The sequence below is a fragment of the Oryctolagus cuniculus genome, chromosome 1 (assembly GCF_964237555.1).
Source record: "Oryctolagus cuniculus chromosome 1, mOryCun1.1, whole genome shotgun sequence".
In the NCBI taxonomy this organism is placed as follows: domain Eukaryota; kingdom Metazoa; phylum Chordata; class Mammalia; order Lagomorpha; family Leporidae; genus Oryctolagus; species Oryctolagus cuniculus.
The window spans coordinates 43,900,021-43,924,388 of record NC_091432.1 but is presented as its reverse complement, the minus strand read 5'-3'; the positions used below and the strand labels follow the sequence as shown (position 1 = coordinate 43,924,388).

General features: G+C 37.6%; 1 protein-coding gene across 1 annotated transcript in view; it reads left to right on the top strand.

Moving 5' to 3' along the window:
• SLC17A6 (solute carrier family 17 member 6) overlaps positions 1 to 24,368 on the top strand; it is a 50,339-nt gene that overhangs the window by 13,417 nt on the left and 12,554 nt on the right. Inside the window, exons 4-8 of the mRNA XM_002709004.5 lie at positions 13,510 to 13,624; positions 15,056 to 15,143; positions 15,893 to 15,979; positions 18,714 to 18,856; positions 23,268 to 23,417. Coding sequence (XP_002709050.1) covers positions 13,510 to 13,624; positions 15,056 to 15,143; positions 15,893 to 15,979; positions 18,714 to 18,856; positions 23,268 to 23,417 — 583 coding nt within the window. The remainder of the gene's footprint in view (positions 1 to 13,509; positions 13,625 to 15,055; positions 15,144 to 15,892; positions 15,980 to 18,713; positions 18,857 to 23,267; positions 23,418 to 24,368) is intronic.

Here is a 24,368-nt window from a genome sequence, read left to right as displayed (position 1 = left end):
AACTGCCCTCAAGTATGTCTTGAAATCTGGTATCGTGATGCCTCTGACTTTGTGTTTGTTGTGTAAGATTGATTTAGCTATTCAAGGACTCCTGTGTTTCCATATGAATTTCAGCATCAGTTTTTCTAGATCTGATTGGTATCACATTGAATCTTTACATTGCTATCGGAAGAATGGTCATTTTGATAATATTGACTCTTCCAATTCATGAACATGGAAGATTTTTCCACTTTTCGTGTCTTCTATTTATTTCTTTAATGTTTTTTAATTCTCGTCATACAGATCTTTGTAATTCTCATTGTAAAGGTATTTGATTTTTTTGTACCTATTATGAATGGAATAGATCTTAGAGAAGTTCTTTTTCAGTCATGGGATTGTCTGTGTATGCAAAAGCTGTTGATTTTTGTGTATTGATTTTATATCCCACTACTTTACCAAACTCTTCTGTGAGTTCCAATAGTCTCTTGGTGGAGTCTTTTGTATCCCCTATATCTAGAATCATGTAATCTGCAAATAGAGATAGTGTGATTTCCTCATTCCCAATTTGAATCTCTTCAATTCTCTTTCTTGTCTAATGGCTGTGGCTAAAACTTCCAGAACTATATTGAATAGCAGTGGCGAGAGTGCATAGCCTTGTCTGGTTCCAGATCTCAGTGGGAATGCTTCCAACTTTTCCCCATTCAATAGGACGCTGGCCATGGGTTGTCATAAATTTCCTTGATTGTGTTGAGGAATGTTCCTTCTATACACAATTTGCTTAGAGTTTTCATTGTGATAGGGTGTTGTATTTTATTAAATGCTTTCTCTGCATCTATTGAGCTAATCATATGGTTTTTCTTCTGTGGTTTGTTAATGTGATGTATACATTGATTGAACCACCCTTGCATCTCAGGGATAAATCCCGTTTGGTCTGGGTGAAAGATCTTTCTTATGTGTTGCTGTATTCAATTGGCCTTAATTTTTTTTGAGAATTTTTGCGTCTATGTTCATCAGGGAAATTGGTCTGTTGTTCTCTTTCTCTGTTGTATCTTTTTTCAGGTTTAGGAATTAAGGTGACGCTGGCTTCATAGAAAGAATTTGGGAGGATTTCCTCCCTTTCAGTTGTTTTGATTAACTTGAGAAGAAGTGGAGTTCGTTCTTTAAATTTCTGTTAGAATTCAGCAGTGAAGCCATCCAGTCCTGGGCTTTTCTTTGTTGGGAGGATCTTTATTACTGATTCAATTTCTGTCTTGTTGATGGGTCTGTTTAGTTTTTCTGTGTCTTCATGTGTCTTCAGGGCTCAATTTAGGTAGGTTGTATGTGGCCAGAAATCTATTCATTTCTTCTAGGTTTTCCAGTTTGTTGGCATGCAGCTCTTTATAGTAATTTCTGGTGATTCTTTTTATTTCTATAGTGTCTCTTGTTACATTTCCTTTTTCATCTCTGATTTTATTGATTTGGGTCTTCTCCCTCCTTTTTTGGTTAGTCGGGCCATAAATAGCTTACCTTTGAATTTACTAAAATCAAAAAGATCCGAGAAATTTATAGTATTTCTTTGGGAAGGTTTACTTAACTCCAGAAAATGCCTTTTTATATAAAGTCCAATATTTGTTTGTTTCTCATTATTCACCTTTATATAGAAAAAGTGATCAAATATTAAGTGAGTTTCTTTACTGAAATGTCTTATAATGAAAAAAAACAAAACAATAAAACACAATATATAAACATGAAAGAGATTAATTTAAGAAATGTATAATTGGTTAATCACATTGAATAATAATAAATATATTCAAATATTCTTAGATAAACTATGTTATTATTTCTTATTTTGTTGAATGCAATACTCAATTTATAGATAAATTGGTACATTGAAAATGTACCTGGAAAAATCCACAATGAAATATCAAAGTTGTAAAGATTGTAAATTAAACAAAAAACAGCACAAATGCTTTTTTAGGTAGAATAAAGTCAGGCAGTAAAAGAATTACTTAATTTATGTCATGAACTAGGGAATCTATTTCTCCTTTCCTGAAGCTCAAAAAGCCTAGATGTTGAGCTTTCAGACTAGAGTGGGGAAAAACAAAGCCAACTCATCTGAATTGAAAGGCAGAAGAGACTCTCCCTATGTAAAGTGGAAAAGAGTGAGTTACTGTCACAAAAGCTTTTCAATCAGTGTGGTGAATGTCATTCAGCAATGAAATTTCTACATCTCTCTAAATAGCAGAGATTCATATTGAGGGTGGGAATAGAGAGGATATGAATTATAAATCATCTTCATAATTGTCTTGGTTTTCCATTTGCAGAGGCAGATGGAATTAGAATTGAATAGAATAATAAATATATGCATCACTAAACACTTTTATGTACATCATCTTTCTTCCTTACAGTGACACTGTAAGGTACTCATTCTCATACTACTTTTACTCATGGGAGAAAGAATATTGAATAGCAGAGTTGTTTTTTCAAGTACTACCAGATGATAAGAGGCAGAGCTGGGTCATGAACTCTAGGGTATCTGATTTCAAATTATATTATTTACTAAAGAAATTCTCATGTAATGTAACTTATGCATATTTATATATATATGTGTGTGTGTGTGTGTGTGTGTGAGAGAGAGAGAGAGAGAGAGAGAGAAAGAGAAATACCTTAATCACTATATTACTTAGTGTTGGGCTAGGTCCATAGGAAAGAACCTGGCTGTGGAATGATTTTAAAGTTTATTTAATTACACAGTTTTGATTGTCAGACAAATCTTTTGATCAGAGGATGAGCTTGAATATTCTGTAGTGAGGATATTACCTATAGGGAAACAGTGCTGTGAAGCCCAATTATATGTGTAAAACTTAAGACTAGTCAGGGATAATAACATTGATCTAAGCATTAAATATCTTCTGGTATATAATCTATTTCCCTCTGTTTGTAGAAATACCAAAAATACATTCAGTGCTATGTTTTTGTTTTCTAACATCAAGCCAAACAAAAAATGACTGTCAAACATAAAAAGTATATATCACAATATTAAATATTGATCAATGGTAAGGAGCTTCAGGAAGACACTACATTACCTCTGAAGCATTCCCATCTACTTCAATTTTGCAAGCAGAGCTTTAGAGATATTAGTTTCAGAGGCTAATGAGGATGCCATAATGGACAGGTAATGTTATGAAAATTGGTTTCAGGAGACTCCAGCATTTGCAAGACTCAAGGATGAATCCAGACTGTACCATGTACTTGAACTCATGAGCTCCCTCAAATGAAGACTGATCCATAGGTGTACTCTAAGCCCTAATCCAAAACTGCCAACATACAGTTATTCTATGAAAGTAACTTCCTAGAATTGATAGGATACTCCAAATAGCAGTTTGTTCCTTTAAAGGCTCAAGAACAAATAGCCTATTGATCGAGGATACCGAGATAAAGAAAATTCAGGGAAGAAAGACCTGTTGTCATATATGTATCCCTCAGAAAGGAAGTTATTATTACCCTGTATGTAAGGTTCTGGATGCTTATTTCCTAAGAATATGCCATATAAAAACATTCTACTAGAACCATGATGCTTGAAGTGATGAAACTGTAATCTATTCTCTAATAGACACACATAATGGAAGGGATGAGAAACACATGAACCTAGGATTTTGAAGGAGGAGAGTCAGCTGGGCAACTAGGTTGTCTTATAAAGGTGATCTACAGTGCTTCAGGAATATCTGAGAGATCAGATTAGCTGGAAAAATAACGGGGTGTGTGTGTGTGTGTGTGTGTGTGTGAGTGTTTGGTGGGAAAATTCTGGGATGAAAGGATAAAGGAGATACTAAGGCAGGTATTCATTTAGAGAAAGTTACCAGTTTTTGATTATTTGTTTCCTGCTGGATATTTTAAGTGAACCACTGGGGGGACAAGTTAAGAGCCTGATGCATTTCAGTCAATTTTGTATGACTTCAGAATGGGAGGTAGAATTCCCACTACATATCTTCATGCACTTAACACTGTTAGATTTTCAGAGTGATGTGGAATAACTGCATCTGTGGTTATAGGAATAGCATTATCTTATTGGGGCAAAATATTTCTGCGGAAAAATGATGAGGAACAATAATCTGAAAATACTTCCAGAGTACAGGAAATTTCTCTTCAATGACAACTACAGTATTTAGAAACCATTTACTATGGACCATACACTGTTATCTTTCATAATTCATTGAATCTTGGTGATATTCCTTTGAAGTATGGAAACTTATCTCCATTTTACATATGGAGAGAATGAGGCTTAGAGAATTCAAGTACTAACAAATTGTCCAGTAAGTAAGTAGAGTTGGAGTTTGAATTCGCACAGTGTAACCACAGAATTTATATCCTTAACTACTACTATGTTATACTATATAAATGTCCCCGAGTAAAATGATAGCTATTCGGTCAATCTGATGAGTGAAGATAGTGAAAACTAAGGGCTTCGCTTGGGTTCTAATTCTAATGATCTTACTTCAATTTGTGTTTTGTAAAGCACATCTTCCCTATCAGCAGGTGTTTCTATCTACCCTCATATCTTCCATTTATAATAAAAAGTTAAGCTCCACTCTCCCCTCTGCCCAGCAGTTTATTATAGGCTGGCTTCTCCTTCACATAGCTGTATCTTTTGTGATGACCTAGGAGGAATAGCTAACATGATACTTATAAAATAATGGTCTCAAAGAAGGACCAAGCAACAGCAGCACTACCTGGGAACTTGCTAGAAATGCACTTTCTCAGGTTCCACACAAACCCACTAAATTATGGACTCTGATGCCCATCAATTTTTATGTTAATAAACTTCTTGATTATCATTTGTAATAAACCTAGAAACTGCTATGCTAGAATATCTTATATTCTTGAACTTCTTTTCCATATCACTTCTACTACTTCTCTCATTTCTCTGTTGTAATACAGATTTAGACAAAATTATTCACATGAGCTTCTCCATTGAACTACTTACTTCAGAATACAGGGCAGAAGAAGCAGAACTCTGCTCTCACTCCCCACTGCTGATACTATATATTTTTCAATAATATTTTCATTTTTTTCAAAATTTGTCTTATGTTTTCTGCTGCTACTGGCACTGTTAATGCCAGTATTAGTGCTCCAGCTATTATGATAAAATTTAGTGATCTACTAACAGGCTGAGTAAATGTAAGTTACAGCTATTACTTTGCTATTTAAATAACCTTGGCAAGTTATTTAAACTCACTGGGAGTTGGTTATCTGCCTGTGGATATCCACCTGTGAAATGTGGATAGCTAGTAGTAGCATCTCAGTTCTGTGTTAAAATGAGAGTCCAGGGATGAGTGTTGTGGTGCAGCAGGTTGAAAGGCTGCTTGAGATGCATACATCTCATGTTGAAGCACTTTTCCGAGTCCCATCTACTTTGCTTTTATCCAGCTGCCTGCTAAGGTGCCTGAGAAGCGCAGATGATGGCTTCAGTTCTTGAGTCCCTGCCAGCCATGTGAGAGACCCAGATGGAGTTCAGATTCAGACTAGCCTAGCCTTCACTGTTGTGGCAACTTGGGGGAGTGAACCACCAGACGGAAGATCTCTCTCTGTTTCCTTCTCTTTCTCTTCCCTGTTACCCTGCCTTTCAAAAAATAAGCAAACAAATCTTTTAAAAAATGTGAATCCAGAAGTCACTTGAACACTTAAAGAACTCAAAAACTGTTGACTACTATACTTATTTCTTATTGGACTACATTTATTTACTTATGGATTTACTTCCATGTGCCAGGCACAAGACTAAGCTTGTTAGGTGGTGCATTATTTCCTTTAGCCTCATCATAGTCTTAGATAAGATACATTAATATCAACATTGTACAAGACCTAATATCCATTAAAAGCTTAGTATGGGCCAGACATTCATCTGGGCAATTTACTTGTAATGGCTTATAAGCTCTATTATTTTAACTTGGCAGATAAGAAAAGAAGCAGAGAAAGTTCAATAAACTGCTCAAGTTGCTCAATAATTGGCAGAGATGAACTTTGAACTCAGAATGTCTGGCTCTAGAATCTCTGTTCCTAACTATTAACCAGAGTTGCCCTTTTTATAGGCAAGGGATCAGAAGCCTAGAGAGGTTAAGCAAATTACCAGTCACATGGTTGCTAAGCGACAAACCTAGAGTCCTACCAAAAGTTCCATATTTTGCTTATTTCAGCTTTTCCATCTTCTGTCACCATCTAGAACTTTCCTCTTGCTCTCCTTCAAATTGCCTGAACATATCTGGACCTTGATCTCCTAACTTTCTGACTGCATAGATCTCTCTCCCCTTAATGCCAGTAAGTGTCCTATTTACTTCACTTTGGGGCATACAAAGGTATTTCAAAGAGTACCCTTGGAAAGTGTAATTTAAAATGAGTTTATTTTGGTGCAAATATTTTTGAAACACTCATATAGTTTTTTTTCATAATTTGCACCAAAATGAGCTCATAGTTTTAATTTCATTTTACATGACCTTTTTGAAATAACCTTGTAATTGTCACTCAAACTTAGTATGACTTTAAACTCCATCACTTATAAGACGCTGTGAACTTCTGGACTGCAGTCTACATACATTTTTTCAACCTCTGCTCATTCATTATCCTACTCTACATGTTCTTACTTCTCCTACTCACCTGTACTACCCCATCCAGCAATTTTCAATACTCCCTTAGTTTCTGTTACATAATGCAACCTTTTTAATTTTTGAAACTTTATGAATCAATTTATCATTTATAGTGTTTCTTCTTTCTACTTTACATTCATCTTTCTTGGCCCAAGCCAAAAAGTATCCTTATGAAAGTTTGCTTCTTAGCTCTCAGGAATAGATTTTTTTCTCTTTTGTTTCCCATTTTTAGCTTTAAATTTTTTTTTATTTATTCATTTGAGAAGCAGGGGAGAGTGAGCAAGCAAACACTCCCATATGTTAATTTACTCTCTGGGCGGCGCCACGGCTCACTAGGCTAATCCTCAGCCTTGCGGCACCGGCACACCTGGTTCTAGTCCCAGTCAGGGCGCCGGATTCTGTCACGGTTGCCCCTCTGCCAGGCCAACTCTCTGCTGCGGCCAGGGAGTGCAGTGGAGGATGGCCCAAGTCCTTGGGCCCTGCACCCCATGGGAGACCAGGATAGGTACTTGGCTCCTGCCATCGGATCAGCGTGGTGCGCCGGCCGCAGCACGCCGGCCACAGGGGCCATTGGAGGGTGAACCAATGGCAAAGGTTGACCTTTCTCTCTGTCTCTCTCTCTCTCACTGTCCACTCTGCCTGTCAAAAAAAAAAAAAAAAAATTTACTCTCCCATGCCACAGCTACAGTGGTTGGGCCGAAGTAAGGAGGTAGGGGATCCGGCTCAAGTCTCACATGTGTGTGACTGGGACTCAATTACTTGAGCCATCACCTGGTGCCTCACAGGTTGTCTACAAGAATAAGAAGCTGGTGCCAGCAGCATTGTGGTACAGTGGGTTAAAGGCCTGGCTTGCAGCACCAGCATCCCATACAAACGCCGGTTCGAGTCCCAGCTGCTCCACTTCTGGGAAAGCAGTGGAAGATGGCCCAAGTACTTGGGCATCTGCACCAGTGTGGGAGACCTGGAAGAGGCTCCTGGCTTCAGATCAGCCCAGCTCTGGCCATTGCCGCCATCTGGGAAGTAAACCAGGGGATGGAAGTCTCTCTCTCTCTCTGTGGCATTACCTCTCTGTAACTCTGCCTTTCAAATGAATAAAATAAAAATTTTTAAATTTTTTTAAATTAAAAAAAAAAAAAAAGAAGAAGCTGGAATCATGATCAAACTGAAGTACTGTGATGTGGGATATGGGAATCTTAATTAAGTCTCTTAAGCACTAGACTTAACACTTTCCCCATTTGCATTGTTGTTCCCTTTGGCACAGGTTGTCTCTTGGTCACCTTCATTTTTCTACTCTGCTGAGTGCTGAGACTCTGAGACTCTGAGACTCTTCCTTCTTCTTCTTCTTTTTTTTTTTTTTTTTTTTTCTCTCCTGACTGCTTGATAGCATCATGTAGATGACAGAGCACAGGTTTTCTTGCCAGATTGTCCTGGATTCAAATCTCAGCTTCACTACTTTTTTTTTTTTCTTGACTAGTATTTCTGCTTCAATTACATTTTGTTGAATGAGAGCAAAATCTAATTCAGAACTGCTGTAAGGATTAAATGAGTTAACACAGATGGAGAAAGTAAAATAAGCACTCTGTAGATCTTAGCCTCCTCTACTCAGCACAACACTCTGCTCTAAATATAGTCTCCCACGGAGTGGGTGCTTGCCAAACTGGTTGAGATACTGCTTGGGACGCCTTCACCTGGCATCAGAGTACTTGGGTTCAAGGACTGGCTTTGCTTCCAATTCTAGCTTTCTGCTAATTTACAACCTGGGAGGCAGCAGGTGATGCCTCAAGTGCTTGATTGGGTACCTACTCCCCATATGGGAGACTCAGACTGTGTTCTGGGCTCCTGGCCAGCCGTTTGCACATTGAAAACAGTAAATGGAAAAAATTCTCTCTCTCTTTCTCGATCGCTCTCTGTCTGTCTTTCTCACATCTCCCCTTCCTCTTTTCAAATAAAAATAAATCTAAAATTTTTAAAATTAAAAACAAATAAGAGTATAGTCTCACAAAGAATTGAAATGTGGTTGTATGGATGAATGTTGAATGCAGAAGCTGCCTCAGTTTCAGTTGTCTGTCGAGAGAAAATGCAAAGACCCCCATACCCATGGAGGAAAATAATTTTTATAAGTAAAATTTTCATTACTTGAATATTAGATTGGAAAACAATGATATGAAACTAAAGAAGATGTGGTTATGTAAAATTTGATGCATTTTATTTTTACCTAGTCAGTCAATGCATTTTAAGATGCAATGACCACTAATGGCATGCAAAATCACCTTTGATTGAAAATCAAAGACACCTACTGAGCAAAAGGTACAAAGGAAGAGTATAACAGAATAGTTGACTCATGAGTAACCGTTTACTTCATTGCTGAGAAGCCACTGAGGGAAGGCAGATACATGTTGTATAGATTTTTGCACAGAAGAAGGTGGGCAGGAGTATGATTGATAGAAGAAAGAACTACTCAAATTCAGCCCTTCATAAAGTTGTATATAAAATTTTAGGAGCATATTAATAAGAGCCAAATCTAGGTTTTTGACAGTTACATGTCCCCGCTAAAAAAAAATAAAACTTCTTTAAGGTACTCAGCCTTGACTGAATGCAAGACTTAATGTTGCATCTTGATAAAACTTGCCTCATACACAGAGATTAGTATGTCAGAGATAGTATCTCCAAAACATCTCTGCAGGAGAATATTTTCATAAAGTTACCTTGTTAAGGAGGCATTTAGTTCATTAGTATCAATTTATGGAATTTTTTTTTGACAGGCAGAGTGGACAGTGAGAGAGAGAGAGAGACAGAGAGAAAGGTCTTCCTTTGCCGTTGGTTCACCCCGAAATGGCCGCTGCAGCCTGAGCGCTGCAGCTGGTGCACCACGCTGATCTGAAGCCAGGAGCCAGGTACTTCTCCTGGTCTCCCATTGGGTGCAGGGCTCAAGGACTTGGGCCATCCTCCACTGCACTCCCTGGCCATAGCAGAGAGCTGGCCTGGAAGAGGGGCAACCAGGACAGAATCCAGCGCCCCGACCGGGAATAGAACCCGGTGTGCCAGCGCCGCAGGCAGAGGATTAACCTATTGAGCCGCAGTGCCTGCGGGAATATTTTTTTAAATGATGAATGAAATACACATGGATTAAAACTTTAACACCATATTTTTTACCTGCTGTATTTCTTTTTCTTCTTCTTTTTTAAAAGATTTATTTTATTTATTTGAAAGACAGAGAGGTAGAGACAGAGAGAGAGGTCTTCCATCCACTGGTTCACTTCCCTGGTGGCTGCAACAGCTGGAGCTGCACCTATCGAAGCCAGGAACCAGGAGCTTCTTCCAGGTCTCCCACGCGGGTGCAGTGGCCCAAGGACTTGGGCCATCTTCTACTGCTATCCCAGGCCATAGTAGAGAACTGGATCGAAAGAGGAGCAGCTGGGACTAGAACCAGCACCCATATGGGATGCTGGCGCTTAAGGCCAGTGCTTTAACCTGCTGTACCACAAAGCTGACCCCTAGCACCATATTTTTAGCAGTTCCTTCTTAAAGTGTTATGTGTGTATACACTGCTGGAGTTGTGCCTCATACAGAATCTGCCCTTTCATAAAAACAGGAGAGAAAAAAAGAAAAATCTTAAGACAGACATATTAATTATAGTTATATGTATTATAAAAACCTATGCTGGGGCTGGCACTGTGGAGTAGCAGGTAAAGCAGCCACCTGTGGTGCTGGCATCCCATATGGGCACCAGTTTAAGCCCCGAGTATTCCCCTTCCAATCCAGCTCTTTGCTAGGGCCTGGGAAAACAGTAGAAGATGGCACAAGTGCTTGGGCCCCTGCACCCTTGGCTCCTGACTCCTGATCAGCGCAGCTCCAGCCGTTGCGGCCATTTGGAGAGTGAACCAGAGGATGGAGACTCTCTCTCTCTCTCTCTCTCTCTCTCTCTCTCTCTCTCTCTCTGCCTCTCTGTAACTCTGCCTTTCAAATAAATAAGTAATTTTTTTCTTTTTTGTAGTGGAAAGCAAATAGCGAGGTTTATTAGGGTAGGGACATCTGTAAGTACACATGGGCACCTCTCCAGACAGAACCTGAGAGAGTGCATAGTTCACATTTAGGCTGGGGCTTTTAAGGAGATGGGTCTTGCCTTCCCGCCTTTTCTCTCCCCCTTTCCTTCCTCTCCCCATGAACAAAGGACTTATTGGGTGTAAATATGAAAAATTCCTTTCTGAGTTTTCCCCTCTGAAGTTATCAGACAGGGGAAGCCTAGCTGGCATCGCCCCACCTTAGAGGAAGGATGTTTATCAGGCTAGATGGAAGGTGCAGGACCCCCTGGAAGGTCATGAGGATCTGGGCAGGACTTTGAAGTTCAGATACTAGGCTGCACCTGGAAGGTTGTCAGGTAGAAGGATCAGGACTCCCTGGAAGGTCATCAGGATCTGGGCAGGACTTTGAAGTACAAGATGCTGGGCTTCTGGAGCTTCTGCAGTAGGTGCTGTCTTCAGGCCTTTCTCATACACACATAGGTTCAATTTCTGACTTCCTACCTAACATATCTCCTCTCAGGAAAAAAATACCCATTATTCTTTTATGGGGATAAATGGGTGGAGTTCCATCTTCTGTAGCTACTTCGAAGCTGACAAATGAGCGTTGAGATGGAAATGGGTATTTTTCTCTTGCTATCTGTCCTATGGTGCTTGAGAGTGGCCTCAGGAAGCATTGTCCTGCTGATTTAGAGGGTGGGTCACCTTGTCTGAGGTAGGCTGGAAGCCATGTCTTAGAAGCACGAGCCAGATAGCTTGTCTTCTGTTAGAGACAGAACAAACAAGTATGTTAAAGCACAATACTCTGCAGAGAGCAGAAAGAATGTGGACGCTATGTTGCCAAGAGAGGCAATGACCAGGATTTCCATGACCAGATGTGATGTTAGGCCAGAAATTAGGCCAGCCTTGTCTGACGTGGTCCTGGAGTTGTCTGGCCTTGTCCAGGAAAGCATGAACATGATTTCGTACCCATTTAATTTGACCCTAGTTTGGGGCATTTTCTCGCAGGTAGCAGGTCTAGGGCCTGCCTGTTTGAAAGACTGAATTAGCAATCCCTTTGTGAGAGCTCTAGTCATGGCAGCTTTTCAATGGATGAAAGCTCTGCTTTGGTTGTTTTTCTTAAAGGAGGGGGCTCTGCTTTGGCTCCCTGTTGAGAGCCTGGTTTAAGAACGGTGCTATTTCCGTTATCTAGGAACCTGTAACCTGTTAGAGAAATGCTGGGACTGCCTAGAGTTTGCAGAAGTTGGAATTTGCTTCATGGCCCATATCCTCTTTGGGGCTGGTTTTCTCTCCTCAGGGCTGAGGATAAGGGTTAAATAACTAACACTCTAATGGACTGGCTATGCTTTTTTTTTTTTTTTTTTTTTTTTTTTTTTTTTTTTTTCCTGGATACCTAGTAGCTAATTTTGCTAGGAAGTTAAACCAATGTATAAGACCAGAGTCTCAGTCTGGGAAAGGAAACAGACTAATAAATCATTTACATTTAACCATCTACATTTTGGATTACTTTGCACCCCCCTCAAGCGATAGGCCCTTTAAGTCCTTGGTGAGGACTCATTCAAATAGGTGCAGGACCACCTAAGTTAGCAGTTACTGAAAGCCCTGTTTTTAGGAACTGGCAGGGAGTGCTTTCTAAGCTTAATAATATTTGGATAGACTTTAAGGCCTGGCTGGGTGTGTGAGGCCCAGACCTATCCATGGATGTGAATCTCCTTAAGGGAGGCACCCTGTTGACTCACATTATGTGGCTGGACTAGGAGGAGAGCTAAATAGGATGCTGGTACAAATAAGCAATTTACGTTTCACTGACCCTAGGCCATCCCCTCAATAGCAGTGGCTAGAGCTGGAAGCTAGGCAGAGGATGGGCAGAGCCAAAGTCTTTTTAGCTCGGGGCCACAAGGTATGCGGTTCTGAACTAGGAGTCCTTCGATACCCATAGCAGTTCCGTGTCCAGTGGCCTTGCTCTTGGCAGAGCTGACAGAAGGCGATTCCTGTCACTATAGCTGCTTGCTCAATGCCCTGGCTCCTCAGGTGCTGTTTGGGGTTCACTGGCCTTGTAAGGTCTCCTTGATGGCAGATCACCATGTAAAATAGCCATTAATTGGCTTGTTGCCTATCCTTACATTGCTCCTCGTTCTCCTGGTCACTAATAAACTAGACCATGGAGGCAGCCTTTATGATGTCAGTCAAGGGGGTGCTCAACCCAACCCTGAATTTTAAAGATTTAATATCATCAGGGTGAGCTAAAAAGCTATGGACATGGGCAAATTTTGACACTTAGTATTTTCCTGTGAGTTAAGAAAAAATTATGCTGTGGGATATAACCATGAGAATACTTGAGACATTTAAAATCAATTCCGTTATAAAAATTCCTATGCATATGCAGCTCCTCAGGGAATATCACATGGTTATAAAATGTCAAATTCAACTCCATTTATACATTCATTATTTTTCTGAACAACTCTTTGGTGAGTATCAACGATGTGTCACACATGATCCTAAATGTTGGGCATTTAACAGTGGATTGGAAAATCAGGCACTTGCTGTTAAGCAGTTTATGGTACACTGAGACATGAATCCAAAACACATAGAATGATTCATTAAATATTTATAATTTATAACTGGACATGTGAAAAAATAAGTATAAGTAAATATAACCAGATTAACTATTATTTTATTTATTATACATCAAATAATACATAATTTCTTGATTACTGAAATATTTATTTCAATAGCTAGCTGATCAAGTCCACTGTTTTATACTTCTAGAAAAATAAACTACCTGAAAAGTATAATTGTTAATTGTTTTAAATGTTCCAGTTAGCTTGGGATTTCAGGGCTATGTATCTATAATACTGAATTATTTCAACAGGTTATCATGTTTTCAATTTTAGGGTTTTTGGAGCTGCCATACTTCTTACCTCTACCCTAAATATGCTAATTCCATCAGCAGCCAGAGTGCATTATGGATGTGTCATCTTTGTGAGAATATTGCAAGGACTTGTTGAGGTATGGAACTACAAAAGGATACCGTCTTAAAATTGGCATGCCACTGAAAATCACCAGTTTATCTTTAGAAATATACCTGCACTATTAGGTTGTATCTAAATAATGTTAAAATAAAAATGAACAACTGAGAAGTTAGACGGATATTTTCTCTATAAATTATGCTAAACTAGGTCTATGTCTGCCTACCTCTTGCTTTCTAGAACTGAACAGGATGAAATATATTTTAATGACCCTGACTTTAAAAAAGCATGACTTTTTTAATGCATTGTGATAAAAAATTTTGAATCTGTCTTTTGCTGGTGATAATGCTGAGTTAATATCTTTTGAGAATTTTATAGCAAGTCTCCATTGGTCTGAAATTATGAGATGAGTCTCCATTGGAATATTTCATTGAATATATTCTTTGGGTGTCTGACTCAAGTACTTAGCTCTTTTTCCATAAGTTGCAATCTTTGAAAAAAATGCTATTCAAAAACTTTTATTTGGTGCAGCATTTGAGACACAGCAGGTGAATTGCCACTTGTGAAGTCTTCACCACATGTGGGAGTGCCTGGTTCAATTTCTGACCCTGCCTTTTCCATCCAGTGTCCTGGTAATATGCATCCTGGGAGGCAGCAGATGATAGCTCACGTATTTGAGTTCCTGACACCCATATGGGAGAACTTCAGGAAGTTTTTGGATCCTGGTTTTGGCCTGGCCTATCCCTGGCTGTTGTGGGCATTTAGGAAGTGAGCCAGCCTGTCTCTGCTTATCTCTTCCTCCTCCTCCTTCACTACCTCCCCATCCATATACCCTTCAAATAAATTGAAAAACCAAACCAAACCAAACAAAACAAAACTTTAGTTTGTCCTACCTATTGCTCCTTCTGCTTCCATGGATTATGGTGGGAATAGATAAATAACAAAATATTAATGCACCCCTCCAAAAAATCTTACCTCATTGTCCCAAAAAGAAAAAGAAGTGATAGAATCAAAATAATAGGAAAAGGCTGACTGTTTTAAAGATTTTGAGTTGTAGATATTACTTTCAGGATGTGTGAACGCCAAGGATCTTAACGTTCCCTTGTATTGATTGTTTGAATGTGGGAATTACTGAATTTAATGCTTCACAAGAAGTTCTCCCAAATTTCATAAAAATCCAGAATTTCAGACCAATTTATTAATACAGTGTCTTTTGCTTTAATCAAAAGAAATTTGGGCTGTAAAAAACACCTGAAGTGTGAATATTATTTGAATAGATATAACACCTATAAGGCTGTACCTTATATGTTCTGAACTGAAAATTTTGAAAATGGTATTTCGGGAAATCAGTAAGGGCCCTTCTCTAATACTTTGTGACCACTCTGTAGGAGGCAGCATCAGAGAAAGGTATGTGCTTCTTTTCTGTTTACTCTGGATCCTTGATGTTGACATATATTGTTCCCCAACATAGGGTGTCACCTACCCGGCGTGTCATGGGATATGGAGCAAATGGGCCCCTCCTCTGGAGAGGAGTAGATTGGCAACCACCTCCTTTTGTGGTGAGTACTGTTCACAGGGGTAGTTATAGTGGGTAACTTAGAAAAGTATTGAAAATTTGATAAAGTCACTTATAAAACTATCTGGGTTGGGAGGAAGGGTAAGATTTTTGATCACCATTTAAACTCTTGTTCTTGGTCTCCTTAAAAGCTGTATTTCTTTTTGTGTTTTGTATTCTGTAAATTGATCCATTTTTCATTTCTTATTTTACATTTTTATATTTAAGCCATAATACAAGATTAGCAGCATTATTACCTAAGATGTTGAATTTATAAGCATTGGGCTTAAATCACAGAACAAAAGTATCGCCTTTTCTATAAGTACTTCATTGTTTTCACAATCACCTTTCATGAGTTTTAAAATAAGCAGAAAGCACTACACTAAACTGCAATGGCATGGCTCTGCAACAAGGAGATATATGCTTAAGGTGCCAAGAAAAGGTTCATATTGCATGGTTAGTTCTGACACTAACATGATAAATAAATATGCAAGATACACATCACCCAGCATGGCATTGTTTCTAAATCTCTGCTGTGCCTTGGGTAAGCGAATTTTATCCATTTGTGTAGTCCAGTGTTGTTGTATATGTATGTAGACATGACTATGTATTTTATGGCCTGTATGTGTAGTTGCCAATGCAGACTACTGAGTGTGCAGTGTGTTTGCAGGAATCAGCCAAAGAACATGAGAGGAAGTAAAAAATTTCTTTAATGATTTCACTTAAATTGTCTCTTCTTTTCTTCTACTTCAGGTTCCTATGCTGGCGCTGTGATTGCAATGCCTTTAGCTGGCATTCTTGTACAGTACACCGGCTGGTCTTCAGTATTTTATGTCTATGGTATGTAACACTTCTCTACAGTGAGTTAAATGAGAAGTGCATGGGCTGAAAGAAAAGTAGTTGTAGACACTGAGATACATCTGTGTCTACTCACCTATTTTCTCACATTAACAATCCTTTCCTTATATTCTGAGAACAAAGAAAATATTTTTTCTGTGTTATTTTCCCTACATTGCTCCTTCTTATTTTGAAAAGCAGCCTCATTATCTAAGGAAACTTTGTGCTGCATGAAATGTATTATATGCCCTTGATTATGAAGAACAAAGTAAATTAGCTCTTGACTAAAAGCTTATGAGGATGAGAGATGTACACAGCATCTACCTCTTCGTTTGTCTTTTCTTTCTTGGTCATTTTTCCCGAGTCTGCCTCTTTAAGACTGAGTAGGAGTGAAACCTGGAAAACAGTGATGGTGCAAAAATTTAATTTTGTGATGAAATAAAAGTAGTTGGACATGGTAGTAGTGCATCTTATGTCTCATTTACTTAGAATTAAAAGCAATTTAAGCCCTACATTTGAAACCCTATGTCTAAAATACATTGTATGTACACATTTTAGCAAGAATATGAAAGTTTACTACTTCTAAGTACCCCAAAAGTCTTTTTCTCTAAGAGACATATTTTTTAAAAGAGACTTTTCAATAATGAGGAAATGATAAATATAAGAGTTAGATTCTAACTGGTATTATCATCTTTGGACATATGGACACAACTTTGAAAGATTAATGAAGTCATGCCATAGAACAGTATCTGGCTGCTTCCAAATTTGCCACAATTCATTCCCAGCTTGAAATGTTCTATCAGAGCAAATTCTTTTGCTTGCAGAATATTATGAAGGCTATTTTGTCATAGGGACTCTTTTCATGGCTCAAAATCAATGAATGGGTTTTGGACCCATGAAGGACAGAAACTGTAAGGCATGTGTGAGTGTGTGTGTGTGTGTGTGTGTGTGGCATGTGTGTGCATGTGCGTGTATACAAATATATTTTTTCTAGGAAGATATTATGAGATTTTAATCCACATCTATCATTAAGTTTTCAATAGTCCATAATTCACTGGAATTTAAGAGCACTTGTTTATGGGGTGTATAGAACAAATTGATATGGCTATCCACTAAATATTCTGGTTTGTGCCCCAGCCAATGGCTCAGTTGAAGATATGATATAATTATAAAATAATGATATTAAACAAGATACTCATAAAATCCAATCTAGTTATGTCTCTTTAATATTTATTACTGAATGACACAAAGTATAAACATTGGGTAATCTCAAAATATCATATCATAGTACATTTATTGGTGTGTAAATAACAAAAATTGGGTATTTAGGCTTATGTTCAGAATTAAATTTTATGAATTAATGAGACATGACATGTATAATAAGTTAAAATAAAGATAGTGCATATGAAACAATTAGTAGAGTGTCTGGAACTTTAGTTCAGGCAGTGGTAATGACAGTTGTTAATAAATTAGAAGAGCAGTCTTTTATTCAGTGTGTATTTGTTCCAGCCACTGTGCAAGTTGATTTCTATAATATCTTCTTTAACTTTTCTTTGCCACAATCCCAGGAAAATGAATTGTTATCCCATTTTATACTCATTTAGAAAGATTTAGTTACTACTTGTGTTATAAGAGTATACCTAATGAGTTTCACAGTCAAGCTTCAAATCTGGGAGAGTCCTATTCTGTAACCACTATATTATAATGACTTTTCACACCATTCAAGCTCAAATCATGTTTGCTGCTATGTTCAGTAACTAAAAGGAATACAGCACTTCAGAAGATATGTATAGTATTAAGGAACAATTCTTAAGAGATTGACTTGGCCAAAAAACGTATTAAGGAGATCAGGGGCATTTAGATTGTTACTCCAGGGACGAAGAGAACAGAATGAGGGGAAAAATGAAATGGCTAACTTCTGGGAAACCAGAATAAATCACTTGCAATTCTTTCCATTATTAATGCTTTCAGATTTATATTGTGCAATAAGGACACGTTTTAATGGTGTGAGTACTAAATAAAGAAGGGATGGAAAAAGACTTGTAAGCAGTTTATGGCCTTGGAATTTATAACTTTCATCTGCCAAAAGAATGATCGATAGGCAATAAATAGAATGTGTTGAAAATAAAGTTATATGGTTAAACAAAGTGTTAAATTCTACCATGTTAATTGCAAGGGTCTATTTTTCCCATAATACAGCCACTCAAGCTAAAATAGTTGTCTGGATTTTATTTAATAGTCCATTTGCTAGATCTGGAAGTGCTAATAGGAGAGGGGAACAAACATCTCTTTTATCTGAAAATGCAGACTATTTTCATATATGCAAGGCAGGCAAGTAAGAAACAGATTAGCCCCAGAAAATTCTCCGAGGGCAGGAGTGTTTTAGTGTTCATTATATTTGCATGAAATATGAACCACTCAGTAAACATTTATTGGCTATATGAATATCATCCCAACTCTGTTATTCAATCACTTTTATGGTAAAATTCTTTGTACCACTACTCTTTAACAGAGAAAAAGAGATAAAACCACAAGACCTGTCTTCAGTGAGATGGAAGTCTAGCAATAAAAGACAAGAAGAAATGGTTAAAGTCAGCTGAAGAAACTAAGTTCCAATTCTCCATCCCACACAATTTATTTGTCATATTATTGTAGTTTTATCCTAGCAAAAGACTGTTCAACAGAAGTATGTTTGATGGCTTTCATTAACTTCTTCATTTTGAACTATTGTTTGCAGGAAGCTTTGGAATGGTCTGGTACATGTTTTGGCTTTTGGTGTCTTATGAGAGCCCTGCAAAGCATCCTACTATTACAGATGAAGAACGTAGGTACATAGAAGAAAGCATTGGAGAGAGTGCAAATCTTTTAGGTGCAATGGAAGTAAGGACTTTATTATGGTGTATATTCCTATTCTTTCCCCTCATCACACTCCCCTTGATGAACTAAACTGTTTTACAAGTTCATATTCAACAAAACTGATTTGGTATCAATCATAACTTTTTTTTTGTTCATCCATATCCCAAGACTTCCTTAGGAATGGTTGCTACTTCCTTTGTAATGTATTGAAGCTTTATCCTGTCTTAAGCATCTTAAAATATAGAGGACTGTAGCTATAACTGCAAATCCAAGCAAGTTAAGACAGTTTAATGTGGTCCTTAACTGAAAAAGATACAATCTATATTTGTTAATTTTAAAATGCAGGAAATTTTAAGACAGTCATGCAAAGGACTATTTTATACTTGATGTGTATTCAAAATGTAGATTTCACAAATGTGTATTTACTTTATATGTAGTTTAGGAAATACTGAACCAAGAATGCCAATAATAGCTGATTTGTAAATGCTGTTAATTTAATCATTTATTGATAAAATGTCATCATCTTGATTACTATTATGAATAACAAGTATTATAATGATAGTGATGTGAAACTTGGAGTTCTTAGATATTTGCCTATAGAGAGAGAAAATGCAGGTTTATTTTGGTAAAGCAAATATTTTACTCCATCTGTTGTTGTTATATACTATAGTTATAAATAAACAATCATTTGATATTATTTTAAAAATCCAGTTAGCAAAAGTAGTGTATTTAGGCAGGTTCAGTAAACAGTAACTGAATTTTCTTATGCTAATAGTTGAAAGGGCCCTGCTCCTCACAATATGAGTCTACTCTTCTCTTCTTCAGTGCTTCCTCTCCCCATTCTAAGTATCTTTGATTGTGTCTCTGACTCTCTACTTCATTTGTTAGTGAAAGACAGTTTTTGACATTCCACCCTAGGTAGAATGGTCTGTTACCCATTGTTGCTGAGCGTATTTTGGCCTAATGAATATGAAAAACACCAAGGATAAACATTTTTTCAACTTTTATTTAATAAATATAAATTTTGAAAGTACAACTTTTGAATTATAACAGCTTTTCCCCCGTAACCTCCCCCTTACCTGCAACCATCCCATCTCCCACTCTCTCTCCCATACCATTCTTCATTTTCAATTATCTTTATATACAGAAGATCAACTTAGTATATACTAAGTAAAGATTTCAACAGACTGCATCCACAAAGACACACAAAGTATAGAGTACTGTTTGAGTAGTAGTTTTACCATTAATTCTCATAGTACAACACATTAAGGGCAGAGGTCTTACATGGGGAGCAGGTGCGCAGTGACTCCTGTTGTTGATTTAACAATTCACACTCTTATTTATGACGTCAGTAATCACCCAAGGCTCTTGTCATGAGCTGCCAAGGCTATTGATAAACATTTGATGCAGCAGTTAAATTACCACTTGAGACACCCCATTCCATATCGCATTGCCTGGGCTGAGTCTCAGCTCTGCTTCTGATTCCAAATCCTGCTAATGGACACTTGGAGAGGCAGCTCAAGTACTCGAGTCCCTGCCACCCACGTGGGAGACCCAGATTGGATTCTGGATTCCTGCCTTTAACCTTGTCCAGCCTCAGCTGTTGCAAACATCTGGTGCAGTCTACCAGTGGATGGACGAACTTTCTGCGTAACTCTGCCTTTTGAGCAATTTATTGTGAACAATTCAGTATTGGCAAAGCAGAAAGAGTAGTACCAGATTGTTTCTTTCAACCAATTCAAGCAGGAGCCACCTCAAAAGCTGCATTAAGAGAATTCCCATAGGGGTGTGCTCCACATCATCCTGAAGCAGGATTGGCTTGATTCCCAAAGAAAATAGCACTCAACGCCCAAGTGAAGAGTCCAGAGCATTTATTGGGGGAACTCACAAAGTGCAGCAGCTATTCTCAACCAGACTGTGAGAGAAAGTGATATTCTTATGTATGCCTTCAGGGAACAGGGCTCAGAATGGGCTTTATGTAAGAGTTTAAGGAGTTTGATTCAGGGACAGGGCCGGTTTCTTTAAGTGTTTTAGACAACAGCCTAGACACCTTTATCAGTGCCCAGGAATGTTCAAGGTCTGGACTTAGGTTTAAGCCTCTAGGGGAAAATATGCCACTTGCTGGACTCTGTGTCAGGACTGGGACACAGAAAGAGGAACTGAACATGGACCCCTACACAGGAACTTCCCTAAACCACCACACAGGTGAAAAAACTATTGTTATTTGAGTCCAGATATAATTAAGATCACTTTTTTTTTTTCAGTTGCCTGTAATGCCTCTTTTTTTTTTTTTTCATTCAAAAATGGTTTATTTTCTTATGTAAATTTCACTTCAATAAAGATTAAAAAATAGTCTATTTCTTCCCACAGGTTTGATTATCCCTTCTTCCTCATTCTCCCATGATTGATGATATGCAACCCTGCATCAGCAGTTTCTCACTCTCTTGTAATGCCTCTTAAATCCTTTTTATCTCTTTAAAATAATTAAATATACATACCGAAAAAATGCAGAAGTGTAAATGAAGAGCTTCATGAAAATTTGTAAACTAAACACACCTGTGAAGCCATTAGTTCAATAAACAGGTTTTTATCAGGATATGATAAGCCTATTTCTAGCTCCCCAGAATTTTTAAAGGCATTTACTTAGTTAATTTTCTCTTACATTTGATGGTGTACTTTACCACCTAAAGTTCCTAGAAGAGCTGATCCTAGTATGAATTATGGAATATGTTCTCAGCAGGGAGAAGTTGTTTACTACTGCTAGTATTTTGATGCTATTTCTTTCACGAATATATTAGAATGCAGGCATTCCTATCTTTTGGTCAATTTTATTATCTGTGAAATAAATATATTTATCTGGCACTGTTTTCCTAGAATGTATTGAATATTTTTTTAAATAATGCACTTTTTTAACTCTTTAGATGAAGCTGTCACTGAAATTTTGGACCAGAGTCACAAGCACCTATTACATATTATTGGAACAGATTTTGTTTTATTTATTTTGTTTCTTTTTTATTTTACATGTATTTGTGTTTATGAAAATGTAGCATCTTACTATATAACATTTAAAGCGATCTTTAAAAGCCATAGTAACAGTCACATCAACACTAATACTTATGAGGTTCCATGTCCAGGAATAATTACCAAACCTGCATAAAAAAAGTCTGCCTCTTCCTTTGGTAATTTTGCCAGGGCAAGACCCAAAGCCCAGGAGATCATTAAATGAAGTTATTTTAGGCTAATGTTTCTTTGCCAAACAGTTTTTTGGTGTTCCAAATAAAGTAATAAAGAAAGTAAATATTTGAGATATGAGAGATATCTTAAGGTCTAAAATATAAGTCTTGGGGAAGAATTCTTTGGGCAAATGTAATATTGTTAAATGTGCTAGGTTTAACTTTGAAAGGATATCAACAGCAAAGCCAATCACAATTAGATTGCTAAGTTTGAATACCTTGAATGACTTATATATTGAGTTATGGTATGCCCGAGGTTTGCTAAATGACCAAATGCTTTACCCAACTGAATATATTATGACTTTTATGGAACTTTGCACTCCAGAGTCACAAAATTTATATTGATCTCCATTATCTAACAAGAGAATTTATTGGCTGGCGCCGCAGCTCAATAGGCTAATCCTCCACCTAGCGGCGCTGGCACACCGGGTTCTAGTCCCGGTCGGGGTGCCAGATTCTGTCCCGGTTGCCCCCCTTCCAGGCCAGCTCTCTGCTATGGCCCGGGAGTGCAGTGGAGGATGGCCCAAGTGCTTGGGCCCTGCACCCGATGGGAGACCAGGAGAAGCACCTGGCTCCTTGCTTCAGATCAGCATGGTGCGCCGGCCGCAGCGCACCGGCTCTGGCGGCCATTGGAGGGTGAACGAACGGTAAAAGGAAGACCTTTCTCTCTGTCTCTCTCTCTCACTCTGCCTGTCCAAAAAAAAAAAAAAGAGAGAGAATTTATTTATGGGTAATGAAATAATTGACTGTAGATGTGGGCAAAAAAAAAAAAAACTACACTCCTTGTTCTTCTTATCTTTCTTCTCCCAACTACAATGAAGTTCCAATGTTTTAAATAAAATAGTTTGAATATTACAAGACTACTGCTTTTGCTATGAGTTTTACCTGGAAAAAAATGCTTAAACCTTAGAAACCAAGACCTATGCTTTTGGAATTAATTTTTGATAAGCAAGGAATCTTGTATATTACTAAAGCCAGAAGAATTTAATCAGAAGAAGAGGCTTTCTTCTTTTATATTTTTCCCTTTCAATGATTATTCCTGTAGCTAAGGTTATCTGGACAACTGTAATTGCCAATTTATTACCTCTTACCTCCTTCTCATGTCCCATCACACTCATCCTGAAAATATAAAATACCACATATTCTTATTTATGTTGAAAAGCATTTAAATGGTCAGAATAACTCTCTTTTTGGAATTTCAGAAATTCAAGACTCCATGGCGCAAGTTTTTTACGTCTATGCCAGTCTATGCAATAATTGTTGCAAATTTCTGCAGAAGCTGGACTTTTTACCTATTGCTTATTAGTCAGCCAGCATATTTTGAGGAAGTCTTTGGATTTGAAATCAGCAAGGTATGTAACAACTAACCTTATTTAAATAGAGGCTGATTTTTGTATTCAAGTGAATATTAAATCCCATTGTTAAAGTTTTAAATCTAATGAGTTACTCATATATTCATCTGAAAATCCACTGCTGGAAAATAGAAGCTAAGTAAATGTTTGAGTGTCTACTGTATGCTATTGCCTACTAGAGACCAATCTCTAGTGGTAGGAATGCAGGAAATACAGACCTGGTTTCTGCTTTCATGAGCTTTACATCCCAATTGGTTGAGTAGCAGTGCAGCCTTTTTCCTATAAGTAAGCATAGCCTCCTTTGGACCTGAGGTCAGAGACATTACAGTATGTTCAAGATAAAATTATTCTATTCAAATGGATTTGTACATAGATGATTATGAATATAGTTCTTCAGTATTCTCAGAAATACATACAGCTATTTTGCAAAAAAAATTCTGAAAAAATCTTTGTTCATCCGACTTATTAATTTAATGAGTATTTGCTGGACATGATATACAAAGCCTTATGTTAAGTTTGGGAATAAAAGCATGGTTTTTGTCTTGCAAATTTTCAAAGCCTACTGCTTTGGAAAAAAAAAAGAATTATCGATTATGGCACAGCATGAAAGGCTATCCATAGACAGTTGTTTACAGTTGTGGAAATAGAATCTTTTTTAGGATTTTTCCATAACAATAAAATGAATACACACATATTATTTTTCTTTTATATGGGACTTTGAAATTTAGAAGACTTTTTCACATTCATAAGCAATGTATTTGGAAGACCAGCTGGATACCTATCAGAATTTCCATTGAACTTATAGGGAAATAGAAACTAGGGAAAGTATCCAAATTGCCTAAAGCCATGCTAGTAATAAGTGACAGCAACAAGCTCAGGCTGAGATCCTTTGATTTCTATTTCAATTCCCTTTACTATGCTATTCAAATTCAGGTAAACTATATATCCATT